The 15,837-nt window shown below is 41.2% G+C and overlaps 1 protein-coding gene across 5 annotated transcripts in view; it reads right to left on the bottom strand.

Annotated features, from left to right (window-relative positions):
- The window catches only part of LOC149312542 (neurotrophin-3-like), a 123,398-nt gene extending 111,816 nt beyond the window's left edge, over window positions 1-11,582 (bottom strand). For 4 of the 5 annotated variants that reach the window (XM_089524845.1, XM_089524844.1, XM_089524849.1 and 1 more), the window contains exon 1: window positions 10,928-11,582. Coding sequence is in view for 1 of the 5 variants with exons in the window: in XM_089524843.1 (XP_089380969.1) it covers window positions 10,928-11,029 (102 nt within the window). In the remaining 4 variants the exon portion in view is untranslated. Of the gene's footprint in view, window positions 1-10,626; window positions 10,799-10,927 lie in introns of those variants that run through there. The other variant, XM_089524848.1, reaches the window with a different exon arrangement.
- Between the last annotated feature and the right edge of the window lie 4,255 nt (window positions 11,583-15,837).

The raw sequence follows: 15,837 nt of genomic DNA, 5'->3' as shown, positions 1-15,837 counted from the left end.
ATCCGCATGTCCCAGCGTCATTGTGACGCCTCAAAGGAACCCGCTTTTTGCAGGTTCTTTTTGCTGTGCGAGGGAGCTGTGCCGTTTGTCCGCTGCTGCTCCATCATGCAGCAAAACAAGGCACTGGCAGACCGCCCTTTTTGGGCGGTCTGTATCCCGCCTATATTCCTTTTCTTGGTTCTACAATGTACACAAAAGAAAGATAATTCAAGAACAGTTTGTTGTTACTATCAGGGCCGATCCACATAGGCAAACTAGGCAGCCGTCTGGGGCAAAATTTAGAGACAGTGCAGCGGCTTTCTTTGTATAATTTTTTGTGTAATTAAACAATATTAAAGAGAAAACTCATTACAGCAAGCAACATAAAAGCAAGCTACCATATGACAGTGTCTTTGTACAATAGCCAAAACATAAATGTTTTGTACGGTCACAGGGTACATCATCCACCTTCCACATGCACTTTGAATGTAACCTCAAGGTCAACAGCCCCCTCTCCTCTCACTGCCCACTCACCTTACCCTTGGTGCCACAACATGGAACACCAGTCGCCAGTCGTCTTGAGTTTCCTGTTTACAACAAACAAACTGATTTGATTTTGAATCTTTGCCTAGTATGTTTAATATATGTTGCATTCTTATGACAAATTTTAAACTAAGTAAAGAGGAAGTTTTAGTTGTTTAGGTGAGTACTCTATTTATTATTACATTATCGTAAGGCATGGGGAGCACACAGCTGCCCTGTATCCTATGTCTTTTATCATTACGTAATCAGAAATCAGAAAAAGAATGTTGTTCTATAAAAGGCAATAAATTAGGCTACAGAGACAATACAAGCAGAAGGCTAAAACTTTAACAAAAGGAGACTAAACACTCCAACCTAAACAGTAAAATAATACAAAGAACGTTCATTAAATAGCAAAACACAATTGTAACCAACCTAGTCATCTCACCTACTTAAGTCTAACCTTAAAACGTTTCAGTACCACTGATATATAGCATCGACAGGGAAAAAACAGCAATAAAATCTACATATGACACTGACTCTCTTAAGAAAGCATTATTATTTTATGCATTTAAAATCTGTTTTGATTCTTTAAGTGAAATTTTACAGTAAGACTCTGAATGGTTGAGATATAAATTTGATAACAAAATTGTATAAACTCTCTATTCATTTGAAAGAAATTTTCTTAGTTCAGAAAATCTGGAAAAGAGTATGGGACCATTATTTACACACATCTATTGTTCATACAGCCTAGGCAACTGGGGAGAGAACGACATCTGAAGACTTACAAACATGCAGAGGTGTTAAAGTCTGTGCTTGAATTTCAAGTTTGTTGCATGAAGTCTGACTGTGAGGCAATGGAGATGGTGTAGGAGGAGGAACTTGTTTGAGGAATTCAGAGAATGAGAATGACATGAGCATAGCTGTAGGCAAGAAAAATGATCTGAGTTTACAACAGAATTTGTCCAGATGAGAGAGGAGGAAATGTGGGCGAATGGAAGCATTTAGAATAATACAACCCAGGTTTCAGACAAAACCAAACACAATTTCTTTCGTGTTGTATTGTACTGTCCCATTCTACATTTAACTGGGTGGCTCTAAAAAGACTGAGAACAACTAAAAGCAATGAGGTACCAAGAAACAGAAAGAGTTATTTTGGAAGGAGAGTATACCACAAGCACCAAGTGCATGAAAGAGTCAGTCCTTTTTGTAGTTTAATTAAATTATTGGAGGGTCCAATGGTACGTGTTTAAAATCAGCAGATGACATTATCTGAAAGAATCTGCAAACAACAGGGCAATGATAAGAAAAACAACAATATGAAAGGATCAAGGAAGATTTTAAAGTGGTTTTAAAACCCAAACATTTCAGACTAGAAAATTTAAAGTAAACTCAATATGAGAGAAAGCAATGTAATAGAGAAGCATTAAACGGGCAGGAAAAAATCTGTGGATCAGTAGGACAAAAGAGCAGTGAAGAACATGGTTCGGGGGGGGGGGGGGATGTCAAACATTGATTTTTATGTAGAAGTAACAAATATAAAACTCGGAGCCAAACATTACACTGTGCTGAAGATCATCAACATGTGATCCATGGGCTTCATGCAGGCAAGATATAAACAAGCTGATTTCATTAGCCTTCATAACAATAATCTGTTATTACTTTTTTAATTAATATTTTCAAAGTTTTACAATACAATCATCATGTTTTCTTCATACATACATATACTTTTACATTCTTCTTGTTCTATAACTAAATATCACCTCAGTGCACCCCTCAACCGGAGCCATTTCCATCCTTATATTCCATCCAAAATTTTAGTTCATCTCGTGAAGGTAATTTCCCATCTTCTTTTCTTAATACTTTTTCAGTAATTTTTTTTTATATTTCGTCAAAATTGTTTCCTTTCCATAATCCTTTTTTTACTTTCAACTAACATGTTAATGTATTATTAATCGCTAATTTCCAAACTTCTTTATACCAATCCTCCAATTCCACATTTATTTTTATTTTCCAATTTCTTGCTATAACCAATCTTGCTACTGTAAGCAAATTTGTTACAAGATTTCTTTCTTTTTTTCCCAATCTACATCATTATATAATTATAACAAAACTATATTTGGTTTTCTATCTATTTTTATCTTCATAATATTTTCTATTTCTACTATTACTATTTCCCAAATTTTTTGTACATATTTATATTGCCACCACATATGCATAGATGATCTAATTCATGACAACTTCTCCAACAATATTTTGAATTTTTCTTATCTATATTATATAATCTTACAGGTGTCGAATACCATTTCCAAATCAATTTATAATAATTTTACTTAATCCGCACCAATAATTTTTTCAAGTGTCTTTGCTCCCAAATTTTTTTCCATTCATTTTCACAAAATTTACATCGTAGTTCTTCTTCCCATATTTCTTTCAAAATATTTTGATTTATTTTTCTTCTTTTATTCTCCATTAATACTTTATAAATTTTACTACCGTATTTTCTGGCGTATACGATGACTTTTTAACATTCAAAAATTACGTTAAAAGTCGGGGTTGTCTTATAAGCCAGGTTAAGCCCGGTCACAGAGGCCGATAGAGAGCCTCGCGACCCAGTGCATTCGCCACCAACCTCTTACCTTCCAGGCCTCCCTGGTCCCTGGAAGCCGACGCACCCAGCCTCCTGCCAGCTTCCAGGTCTCCGGAGGCCCTTGGAAGCCAGCACGTGCGCACACCCTGTGTGCTACCAGCTTCCAGGCATCTAGAGGCCCCACAGAAGCTGGTGTGCACGAGCCCAGTGTGCTGCTGGCTTCCAGGCCTCCAGAGGCCCCTCGGAAGTCGGCGCACGTGCTCCCAGTGTGCGGCCAGCTTCCAGGCCTCCAGAGGCCCTTGGAAGCCAGCACTGCCTGCATGTGAGGCAGACTTTGCATGTGAGCCTGGGGAACCGGTGCACGTAGCCGGTATTTAAATGAAGAGGAGGTTGTCTTATATGGTGAGTATAAGTCAAACACTATATTTTCCATTTCAAAAATTGGGGGTCGTCTTATACGCCCAGTCGTCTTGTATGCCAGAAAATACGGTAGCTGTTCCTTTCATATTTTTATTTTCTTCCAATTCTCTTCCTTACTGTATTATTTTTTCAAATTGTATATATTTTTTCCTCTCTATGTCCTTTAATCTGTTATTACTAAGAAAATTGGAATCAGAGATAATCAAGGAATCTATGGCGATGTGGGCCAGAGATGTGGGCTTTAATATTGACTTGGAAAGTTGGGAGACTGCCTGAAGGAAGACTAATAAAATTACAGCCGCTCAGAATTTAAAAGAAAATGAGATAAAAATAGCCAATCGATGGTACTTTACACCCTTAAAACTGAAGACAATATGCAGATTGGGTAGCAAAAAATGTTGGAAATGTCAAAAAGAAATTAGTTCACTGATTCATATGTGGTGGAACTGCCCCAAAATTAAGAAACTCTAGGCCAAAATCCATATGCTCATTCAAAAAGCATTAAAGATCCAATCTGCTTTCTCCCCAGATTTGTATTTGTTCAATATTACATCTATTTTAAAATAGATGAAAATATGAAAAAGAAGTATTGTAGGATGATGTTGTGTTTAATTACCGCAGCCAGAATAATCATTGCTGGAAAATGGAAACAATATGATCTCCCATCAATTGAAGAATGGATAGATTTAGTACAAGAAATGAAAGAGATGGACAGATTAACACATATAGTAAATAATAAATCTATGTGTACTTGGGAATCGGAATGGAGTTTCCTGATGGAGCTATGAAGGGGAGAAAAAAATAAAATAAAATACAGAACATAAAAGTGGTAAAATGGATTTATATGGATATAATAATGATGTTTTTTCTGGCTTTTTATTGTCTTGTAAATGTATAAAAGTTTATAATTTCATGATTGTGACTATTATGGAGAAAATTATGAATGTATTTAAGTGTGGATATGAACTTCTTACTAAAATATACTAATAAGATTTCTATATTAATGGGATATGAAAGGAGGAGGTATATATATATATATATATATATATATATATATATTCATTTCAAAATTCAATTTCAAGATTCAAAATGACCTGAACAGACTAGAAAACTGGGCCATAGCTAACAAAATGAAATTCAGCATGGAGAAATGTAACATACTGCACTTAGGACAGAAAAAAGAAAAGCACAGATATAGGATGGAGGACACCTGGCTGAATGAAACTACGTGTGAAAGGGATCTAGGAGTCCAAGTAGACCATAAGTTGAACATGAGTCAACAATGTGATGCGGCAGCTAACAAGGCCAATGCGATTTTAGGCTGCATCAATAGAAGTATAGTGTCTAGATCAAGGGAAGTAATAGTGCCACTATATTCTGCTCTGGTCAGGCCCCACCGGGAATATTGTGTCCAGTTCTGGGCACCACAATTCAAAATGGACATTGAGAAACTGGAGCGTGTCCAAAGGAGGGCAACTAAAATGGTGAAAGGTCTGGAAACCATGCCCTACGAGGAGCGACTTAGGGAGCTGGGGATGTTTAGCCTGGAGAAGAGAAGATTAAGAAGTGATATGATAGCCCTGTTTAAATATTTGAAGGGATGTCATATTGAGGAAGGAGCAAGCTTGTTTTCTGCTGCTCCAGAGAACAGGAGCCGGAGCAATGGATGCAAACTCCAAGAAAAGAGATTCCACCTCAACATTAGGAGGAACTTCCTGACAGTAAGGGCTGTTTGACAGTGGAACAAACTCCCTCGGAGTGTAGTGGAGTCTCCTTCCTTGGAGGTCTTCAAGCAGAGGCTGGATGGCCATCTGTCGGGGATGCTTTGATTGTGATTTCCTGCATGGCAGGGGTTAGACTGGATGGCCCTTGTGGTCTCTTCCAACTCTATGAGTCTATGAGTCTATGAGTCTATGATTCTATGATTTAATAATTAACAAAGTGGTCAATGAGAATGCAGTCAATGCTTCTCATGGATTAGAAGTTATAATTTTATTTGAATTGAATATGAAATTGTATGTAATATGAAATTAGGTGTCTGATAGCTGACAGTTTAGATATACACAGACAAGAAAAACATCTTATAAATATAAACTTTCATTATTTAGAGAAACAGCAATTAAAGATGGAAAAACAATAGTCTGGAGACTTCAAGATGGAAGTTTTTAAAAGAAAAACATCAGGAAGATTTTTTTTTTGCTTTATTTCAACAATATTTAAACAAAGAAATGGAAGAATCATTTGTGTTAAGTTTTATGAAATATATTCAGAATATTGTGTTACACTGGATTTAAGATTCGATAACATAACAGAATGTAATATTGTTTTACACTAAATTTGAAATTTTGGATTAGTATAAAGATTAATAAAAAAAATCAAATGTTTGGCATACCAATTTCACAACCTTGGTTCTCAGATAAAACACATTTTAATCATGGGACAAAGTGCTTTCATGGCACCAACCCAAGTCTTTCCAAATAGTGTATAACTTGGGTGTATGGGCAAGCAGAAAGCCACCAAAATTCTGTTCTTAAACTCAGCTAAAATAACTGAACTTGGTAAACCAACATTTGCACAAGCTCCATTATTTCAAATCTAAGAACTGACTTTAGCCCAAAATTCACTCTTTGGGACTCATACAGACAGGCCAAAATAAAACTGCTTGGGGTCACTTTGGAGATATGCTGTTTAAATGATGCATACATCCTAAGAGTCTGAAAGCCACATCAAAGCCACCCTCCGGCACAGCTTCCGGACTCTTAGGATGCACACATCATTTAAACAGCATACCTCCAAAGTGACCCAAGGCAGCTTTATTTTGGCTTGTGTATGAGGCCATTGTTTCCCTGAACATGATAAAAGCCAATAGGAGCATCAGATAAACAGGAGAGAAACTGAGAAACTGTCCAGACTAAATCCAATTATAAAGTTTATTCATGGCACTCCATGAACATTATCAGCTATCTTTCCTTCAGCCTTATAAAATAGGCAGAAGTTATGTCTGTGGTATAGATGAAGGATTAAAATTGAAAAAGGAGTGGCATGCCTAAGGCCACCATGTGAATACAAGGCAGAAGAGATTTATCCTCCATTGAAACAGAAGGAGAAAGCAGTGGCAGCTAGCTAGTGGGATAGAAGCAGGCTAGGGCACTTCTGGAGAGCATACAGAACTTCCCTAGTTCACTCACTTTCTACAGTGCTCACAGTAATCCACTCTAGATGCTATTCCTCATTAGCACCTACACATTTATATTTAGTATTGTCTTCATTCAAATTCTTCTCCAATCAGATTCTCTATTCCTTATTATAACTAATTTTTTCAACTCAAACTGGTTAAGAATAAAACAGTTGCACTTAAGCATCATCTACTTCTCTGACATATCACATAGTTCTCTGATATAAAAATGTATCTCCTATTAAATAATATCAATATTGATAATATTAATAAAATTGGAATGGGTTTATTATTGATTAAATTATTATTAGTGAATATTAATAATATACATACTGGTTAAAATAGGCTTGAAAGAAATTTTGTATGTCAGGCTAAAACCAGGTTTAAAAAATGTCAGATAACAGAGAGGATTGATGCACACCTTGCTTCCTTTTAATTGTGCCTGCTATCTGAAATACTTTTAAAATTCAATGAAAAGCACCTTAAGGCTGGAATTTCTTAGGATGCTACAACAGCTTAACTATGCCAGTTTACCTATGTACAACATGGGACAGGAGGAAGATAATGGTCTACAGCCTTTGGGTGTGAAGAAAACAATACACTAGAGAGATATAGCATAACCCTGGAAAAAGTACCAACCACTAGCACAGTGCACTAGACAATATTCTGCCCTCAGACTGATAGACTCCTATTTACATGAGAATAAATTTAATAGTACTCTGTCTTAAACTTGAATACTGTCTATGAAGCATCAGTAGGATGTTGTGAGCCTGTAATCTTTTCATCATTTAACTTTAGGGAAACTAAAATTTACTTATAGACAAACATGTGTGGGATTAGTAAACAAAGAAGGTAAAAAGGAACTGGTCCTATATTGATTTTGCCGAGGAACAGGGGGCAAGTTTGACTACTCTAACCAGGGTCCATAGGAAAAGAAAGTAGGCTTGAGGTCAACTCTATGATTCTAATAGATTACTACTAAACACTTAACAGTTATTCCAGGAGGCAATTCAGGCAGGACATGTGACTGCATCCTGAGAAAGAAAGCAACAAACATTGCCTTTGAGGCTAGAGAACTTGGAGAAGGCATCATTTTCAGAAGTGCAGCTATGTTTGTCCACTGGGCAATGGGACAAGAAGTGGTGAGATGATCTTTTCCAGAGTAGGACTCGCAGGATAGAAAAAGTTATGTTGGTGGTGGTGACTAGAGAGATCCTTCTGGGCCAAGGACATTCTCTTAAAAGAAGAAATGTTGAATACTCTGAGAAAGAGGAGGGTTTCCTGAAAGCAACTTCCAGTGTGGGAATATATGCTACTTATCTCTTGTTAGGCACAAGTTGCAAATGGCTCAGGTTCATCTGCCTGTTGCCCCTCCCTTGCACTTCCCCACCCTATACAAGGCCAAATACCTTTTGATATATGTATTTTTTCAGAGAGATTTAGAAGAAGAAGCAGCTAGGTCTAGACACAAGCATCTCCTCTTCTCCATACCCTTTTAAAGAGGGTGATTCTAGTCCAGAGGAACTTTTGCTGTGATTTTGTGTGTGGCATGTGGAATATGCAAGGTTTGTACGCTACATGCCTGCCATTAGAAACAAACTGTTCCTAAAGTTGCCATTTCTCATTTCTGTAACAGTGACATGACTGGAAGACAAGGATGCTTGGAGATAGCAGTACAGGCCATACTTCCCTCCTAGCAGATAATCAAGTTTGGAGCAGTGAGTAAATCTACTGAGCCAACATATTATTCTGTACAGTTGGATATTCATTGTTAAGGAGTTGGATTTCAGTGTCTGTGCAAGGTCAGAGGAAGAGAAGAACAGAATTGGTCTGCCTATTGTTGACTCGATTTCATAATTCATCTGCCATCCTGCCCATTAGTCCTGATGGGCACCAACTGTCACTAGTTATGCTAGTACAATAAGTACTTTTAGGACAACAACTGCAGTAATGATGGAACAGTCAGAAACACTGGTATACTGTATACTCCGGTTTCTCTTCAGATCGTATAATAATAATATATTTTAAAGGATGTTGACAATGGTATGATGACTTGTAGGCACACAGCTACAACAAACTATGGTGTTGACAGGCATTCTCTGCTTTTGGAAGCATGTTTTTAGACTGTTTCTCCAACACTTTAAAATGCATGTTTCCCATCCAAAAATCTCCTGCAAGTACTTTGCCTTGCAGCTCCATGCCATGAGTTTTAAGCATACCTATATAAAAACTAAATCCAACTACCATATCCAATCCAATCAATGGATTCCTCAATGTCACTTTCCCAATACATAAAGATTCTACCTGAAACTGGCCTGGATTTAGGCCCAGCTCCCCATTTCTTTCCAGTCTGTAGTGCTGGAACTGCTGAGCTTGTTGACAATGCCCATCCCTTTTCAACTAACTGCAGCTGCACTTTCTCCCGAAGGTTGTTCTGCCACCAATGGTTGCTGGAACCATTCCCATCTCTTCCCGTTTCTGCTGTTGTTTAATACTGGGATAGTAACCCTAACTGTATTTCCTCAGCAGGACAAAGAATGTGGGAACCAGTGTAAAGGATCCGGCAGCCATCCAACTACCCTGAGAGTGCAGTCTTCCATTTCAGGCTGCAAATGACAAGTTTTGTTCATGTCAATTCCCTCCCCCTTCCCAGCCCGACAAAAATAAGTGTACATACATGAGAAAAGAGACACATGCTAACAAGATCCTCCTGCATAGACTAGTTTTCTTTGCGGAGATGTTTGAGGTCCTACTTAGGGAAGCACAGGAAGGGCCCCCTTTGAGCAGGCGCAGCCGCCCGGGGGGAGGGGAGGGGGGGGGAGGGGGAGGGGGCTGCCGGGGCTCCACAATAGCTGCGCACAGCTGGGCTGCCTGGCTCTTTGTGACAATGCCATCCTATCACGGGGTATATATTTTTAACTTCCTTGGGATTAATACCCTCCATTTTCTTCCACGCATTTCCCAGCTGCTAATGTAGGAGACCCAGAGGGGGTGTCTCTTTAGTAGAGACAGCCTCCGGAATTCCTCTTCCATTTGGTGCTTTTGCGAAGAGAGGGAGTGAACTCATGTCGGCACTGCAGAGAACAATTGAGGGACACTCTTCTTTCGCCTTTTTAAAGTCTCCCAGGCATCTCTAAATGACTACTACGCCACAAAGTCACCAAAGCTGCCCTGCGCCAAGAGCTCCTTTCAAACCGGAATACCGCCCCCGGCCCTTCTCTCCACCCACCGCTCGCTCCAGACCCAGCCAAACGCCACACTCGGCCCAGTTTTAAGGTCGAGAAAGTCGCCAAAATGTTTCAGGCTTCTCCCTCCCCCGCCATCATTACTAGCGCCCTGGGCTCTCTCTCCGGAAGAACCAACCCCGCGGCTGGCAGGGCAGAGGGCCCCTTGGGCGTCCGCCGCCTCCCCTCAGTCCGGGCCCCAAGGTCTCCTTGGCTCCCAGAGGGAAGGGCCTCCTCCTCCTCCCGGCCACACAAAAGGCCCTGGCAGACCTTCCCAGGTCGGCCCCCCTCCCCTCCCCTCCCCTCCCCCGAGACAGACCCGCCAGCAACGCCTGGGATCTCCCCGCCATTCTGGAGAAGTCCCACAATTGGCACCGGCTGGTTTTTCTTTTCCAAAGAGTGGCCCGAGGAGAAAGGGGAGCCCAGTCCATGGGGAGGAAAGGCATTACCTGGCCTAAGGCCCTGGGAGAGACCGGCTCCCGCTCCCTCTTCTTCGGGGGGCGGGGGGGGGGGCTTTCCCGACCCTTCTCTCCGTCTGTTTGAAAGGGTCAGGGCCACTACGTCAAACTTGCTTGATCTCTTCTTTAACCAAATCGGAGAAAGCCTGAGACTTCTCCCGGTACAAACAGACTCCTTTGAACATTTGGCACCAAAAGGAAATGAAGTGAAAAGAGAAGGAAACCAATCGAGGCAGCTGTAGCTCTTGGCAGACTTACTTGGGAGCCAGCTCCAGGGGACTTACTTCCGAGAAAGCCCACAGGTCCTGGCGGCGTAAGCGAGGCTGCAGTCTTTGGCCCGGCTGGCTCTGAGGAGGCCACTCAATCCCCCGGGGCTCCCGGCTGAAGGCTGGGCCCTTCCTTCGCGGGAAACTTGTGGCGGAGAGTCGGAGGCAAGGTCGGCGTCCCCTCCCCCTCCCTCCCTCCCTCCCTCCTTTTGTGCGCGGAGGGGGCCCTTGGGACCAAGGGACTGCGCTCAACGCCCCTTCCCTCCCCCTTCCCTTGCCTTCCCTTCCCTTACCGTGGCAGAAGGGACCATGGCATTCGCGTGGACCTTTGCAAGGAAGCCGACATGAAGAGAAGAAAGAGGAGTCTGGTTCTTGGAGAACAAGGTTTGAAACATCCAGAGACGGCTTGCGCAGAAGTTCCTGGCCTCCGCCAACGGGACAGGCGCCTTAAAACGCTGAGTCCCGCCGCGAAGGGGAAGGGGAAGGGGCGGCTCGACTGCGGAAACCCCCTCCGCCAGATGGCTCGCTGGGCCTTAACCCCTTTCTCGCCGCCGCTCCCCCGGAGACCCTCGGGCCGCTCCAAGCCCTCGGCGGGGAACCAGAACAAAGGTCGGGGAGACTGCGGCGGGGCTGGCTTTAGTTTTGGACCGCCGCCGCCGCCGCCGTCGTCGTCATCCTGGGCTGGAGGATGTCTGTCTGAGTGCCTCCCAGGCATTTTGGCCTCCAACCTTCTTTGAAATAATGCTGAGGGAGAAGGACAAGCGTCTGTTCTCAAGCATACCTCAGGCTTTCCCTGTTAAAGCCAATCCCTCCCTGATCAAGGAGTTGTTCACTAGAAGTAAGCCCCCTGAGCACTTTCGCCTTAAGTAAGTATCTGGACGGTTTTCACTTGACGAAGGTGTGACTTGTGCTACCAGTGAATGGTTGCTGTCGTTTGAGGACTTTTACACTTCTCAGCTCCTCTCAGAAGAGGAAACAGAATTGAAAAGGCCACACCTGCCCCTGTGTCTGTAAACACATAGCAAGAGTTACAATTGTTCATCTCTGTGGGGAAAGGCTTTATTCATTGTGTGCATCCCTCAAGGATACTTTGTTTCCTTCTTTCATTCAGCAAATGGTATCCGTTTCTCTACAGTTTGAACTATAACCTCCCCAAGACAGAGATCAGCCTTTAGTTTATCATCACTCACATACTACATGCTCTAATGAGCATAATAATATATAGGTTAAAATATGTCTACCATCTTGAAGAAACACAGAAGGATAAGAAGCTACCATAGGAAGTAAAAGACATGACTACACAAGGCCCATTCTCTCTGTAGTTGCACTTGTTGATGAAAACAAAACGATCTCTATTTTTGAGCAGCCATTATCATATGACTGGGGCTGCTTTGATCATCCTGCTGTCTTCCACGCTGCTCCTTAGCCCCAGCATGTCTTTCGGAGTTTTTTTGCAGAGTGCTACTGCAATTTAAAGTTTTAAATGTATTGATGTGTATGTGCTCATGTGTGTGTAGTGAATAAAAATTAGTATTAAAAATAAAGGTTTTAAAAAGGAAATGAAACGGGGGGAAGGCAATCAGTCTGATGGGATTATGAAGATAGAGGGGAGATAGGGACAGAGGAGGAGACACTCACATCATGTGACTGCTGGTATCATAACTGCTTTGGGAGCAGTATTTGACACCTGAGATTGGTATGATTGTGAGCTCATTGATGGGTTACCCATGTTTCAGCAACCATGGTTCAGGGGTGGCAGGGCCCTCTTTCCTGCCTCTATTTATAATTTAAAATCCATTTACTGTAAAGTCTTTAGATCAGTAGTTCTCAAATAGTGGGGTGGGACGCACAGGGGGATGCAAGAGTTGCTCTAGATGGATGTCAAACTTGGAGGCTCTGATCCAATCTTTTTTTGTGTTAAATGTATACATGCAGTGTAAAATACTGAATTTACTTAAATAAAACTATTCTAATTTGAATTATGTTCTCTCCCTATAAAATGTTAAAATATGCTTACACATGAATTTGCGAATGAAAATACACTAAATAAAATATTTCTGTACTACATCGCGTTAGAAGGGTGCAACATCCACATGGAAATGTCCTTCTAAGGGTAAAAAGTTTGACTACCAATGGTCCATTCAGCCCAGTGTTGTCAACTCTTACTGTAGTTCTTCTAATCTGTAGTCCTAGCAGAAGAATGAGGCAAATTCAGCATGGGGCAAACCATGGTTCCATCTACTAAGGTTCCACCAGGGGTGTGATCTGCCATTGAACTGTCAACCCTCCCCTACCATTCCTGTATTGTACCATTCACAATACCAGCCTGTTTCATAAGCATAACAATGAACAACTCCATCACAGAAAAATATTTTCATGTTACAGTTGAAGAAGAGTGAGTGGCCATAACGGAGACATATACATTTCCACATTTAACATACCAAAGCCAGGACACATGTGCTCAAGCAACCTCAGAGTATGGTCAAAATGGCAAAGGTTATTAATGCGGAAGTAGACATAAGTTAGGGGAGGGTGCAGTCGTTTTCTTTTGCCTGATCCTACTGGGAAAGGCAAAATTCTACCCTCCTTTCCCCGCTGCTGAGTTCATTGTTTGCTGACTTAATGGTTTGCTTTAGTTTGCAGCAGCTGAAGTAAGCAGAGTACAAAGGGGAAAGTGTGAAGAGGAAAGTGGGACAGCTGAAAAATTGGGCAATAGAGAATTAATCTAGCTGCCACACTGGGACAATTTGAGGGCATGGCAACAGAACCTGAATCCTATTTTATTTATCTCATATTTCAGCAACTGGACCACCCTGTTTGCCACTGAGTTATATTCACATGAGCACAACTATTTACTTTTTTCATCTGAAGAATGAGCTACCATCATCCCATGCCTAATTTATATTACACACATTGATATAACCCATAATCCATTCTATTGTTTTAGCATTTTACCAACATACATGGAGAACCATCTTGTTCCTTCCCTTACAGTCATATCAAATATATATGTTATATGCTAACACAAAACTGTTGCTTTCATTTACTGGTAATTTTGCAGATGTTAGGAGCCTTACTCAAAAATGTTTAAAGGGGTGTTATCACAAGCCTTCTTTCTCACTTATAAAAGGTTAAGATTAAAATAATGTTCACATTTGGACCTTCACCAAATTTCTGACAGATAATGCAAAATGCTTACATTAACAATATATACAAAATTTATGTAATCATCTAGCATATTCAATCATTTATCAATTTAATCCTATTAAAAATTACTTTCCATAGTATATACATTATACCTGCCTCATCATCACCATTCACAGCTTTCACATTCCAAAGACCAGGAAATCTTTCACAGTTCTCTGTTTTCTTCCACTCGGTAAGGAAATTTGTCTCTTTAGCATTTTTCATCTTCCACTCAGGAAGTGATGGAAAAGGGTTTAAAAAAAAAGTTAGCCAAGTGCAAAAAGGTAATATTCCCAACAGTTCCATTCTGCATTTACTCTTCTACAGCAAAGGCAAGGTTTTTGTTTTGTTTTCTTTTTGAGTAGAAGCAAATTGTGGCCTTAAAAAGAGGGATTTTCCTTCCACAACAACTAAAGAATTAAGAATTTGACAAGCTTGCACAGCCTGTGAAATTGCAATCACCAGTGCACTCTCCTCTCCAAGTTTAAGAAAAAGGAATAGGCAAAAGCTCCCAAATCAATTAGCTTACAGAGTAGCTTGACTACTTTTACTAAGAGGGAAAAGCAACCAGAAACTTGTGTTGCTCTCACTTGGAAAAATCCCTGCAGTTTTGCTTGTGACTGGCTGTAATCAGCATGCCTTGTAATTTAATACACAACACGTAATCTTGCCAAATATGCAGGCATGTGATGGAGAACTATTTTAATACTGACAAAAGAAGACAACTAGACTGTTTCTAGTTTCCTCAATTATAAATTTGGTTTCTTCAGTTACTTTTTTACATTCTAGGATCCCCCTGCAAGAGCTTATCTTCCTAATATCTGCAAAGACTTAAAACATTTGACAACTGTTTTTGAATGCTTTTAGCCATGACCCACAAATAAGGCAAAAAAAAAAATCAGTGCAGTAGTAGAGATCACTATATAAAAGACTGCACTGTTCATCCAAATCTTTTCCAACCCTCCTCCTACTACTCCTCCTTTGGTTTTATGGCAAAGAAATGGGGGAGCCCCTTCAGATCCTACCACCTATAGCAACATTTTCCAGTAGTCTGTTCCTTTTAAGTGGCCACAGAATGGAGGTTGGGCTAGAGGATATGTGGACAGAAGGAAAGGGAGTATATACTTATCAAATGCACACATGGTCCAGTATCCTGTTATTCATATATGCAGGTGCAACTGAGGTTTATGCCTATATATGTATTTTTGTTTTTGCAGAAGGAGGTGTCCTTTCCCTAGGACCCCACCTTGACACTCAACAAGACCCTAGCAGCTAGTAGTTGCAACTTTTTCTCTGCCTGGACTAATTCTTGCTGCTCTTGAGAACTGAGGGCAAAACCTTCTCCTTCTCCCCTCTGTACTCAAGAGCAGCTAGAATGAGCCAAGGTGTACAGATGGTGCACAGGTGTAAACAGAGCTACACCTGGCAGTGTCCCTCTAGCTCTTATTGCAGCTCAGGGGAAGCAGCCATGCAGAGGGAAAAGCCTACACTGCCCCTGTAAATATTCTGGCAGAGTCTCATGGTCAGCATGATAATCATGGTAGCCTTCAGTGCATATGTCTACAGTATAAAAGTGCTACCTTTGATGATATCACTGGAGTAATTTCATTACCTCTCCATTGATGCCCCCTTGTCGTGGGGGAGAGGATTACGTACCCTAATGAAATTGTGAGCTATGCTGGTGGTGGTATAATAGCCACCTGTAGGACCTCCCGTGTCAGACAGGTCACAACCGAAGGGTCTGACCAAGAGCGCCAAAGGGCAGGATGGGCTCTCTAGCCTTATGGCGACTATCCTAGGAGAAGAAAAACTCTAATCCCAAACCCGGGCAGATGGTGCTCGTCTAACCCTGCAAGGTCAACCATCTACGAGAAGGGAACTCTAATCAAACCTACGACCTGAGGACCTCAGTGCCATTGTCCATGCTTGTCAAGGCCTCAGCAGTCAAACCTCTGGTTTAAAGGGTGAGATCAGTTCTGTGCATGCTGACCTCCACCAGAAAAATCCATTGCACAGG

Source organism: Sceloporus occidentalis, unplaced genomic scaffold, assembly GCF_023333645.1.
Source record: "Sceloporus occidentalis isolate IW3139 unplaced genomic scaffold, rSceOcc1.0.p SCAF_5, whole genome shotgun sequence".
In the NCBI taxonomy this organism is placed as follows: Eukaryota; Metazoa; Chordata; class Lepidosauria; order Squamata; family Phrynosomatidae; genus Sceloporus; species Sceloporus occidentalis.
This window is presented reverse-complemented; position numbering and strand designations above follow the sequence as displayed.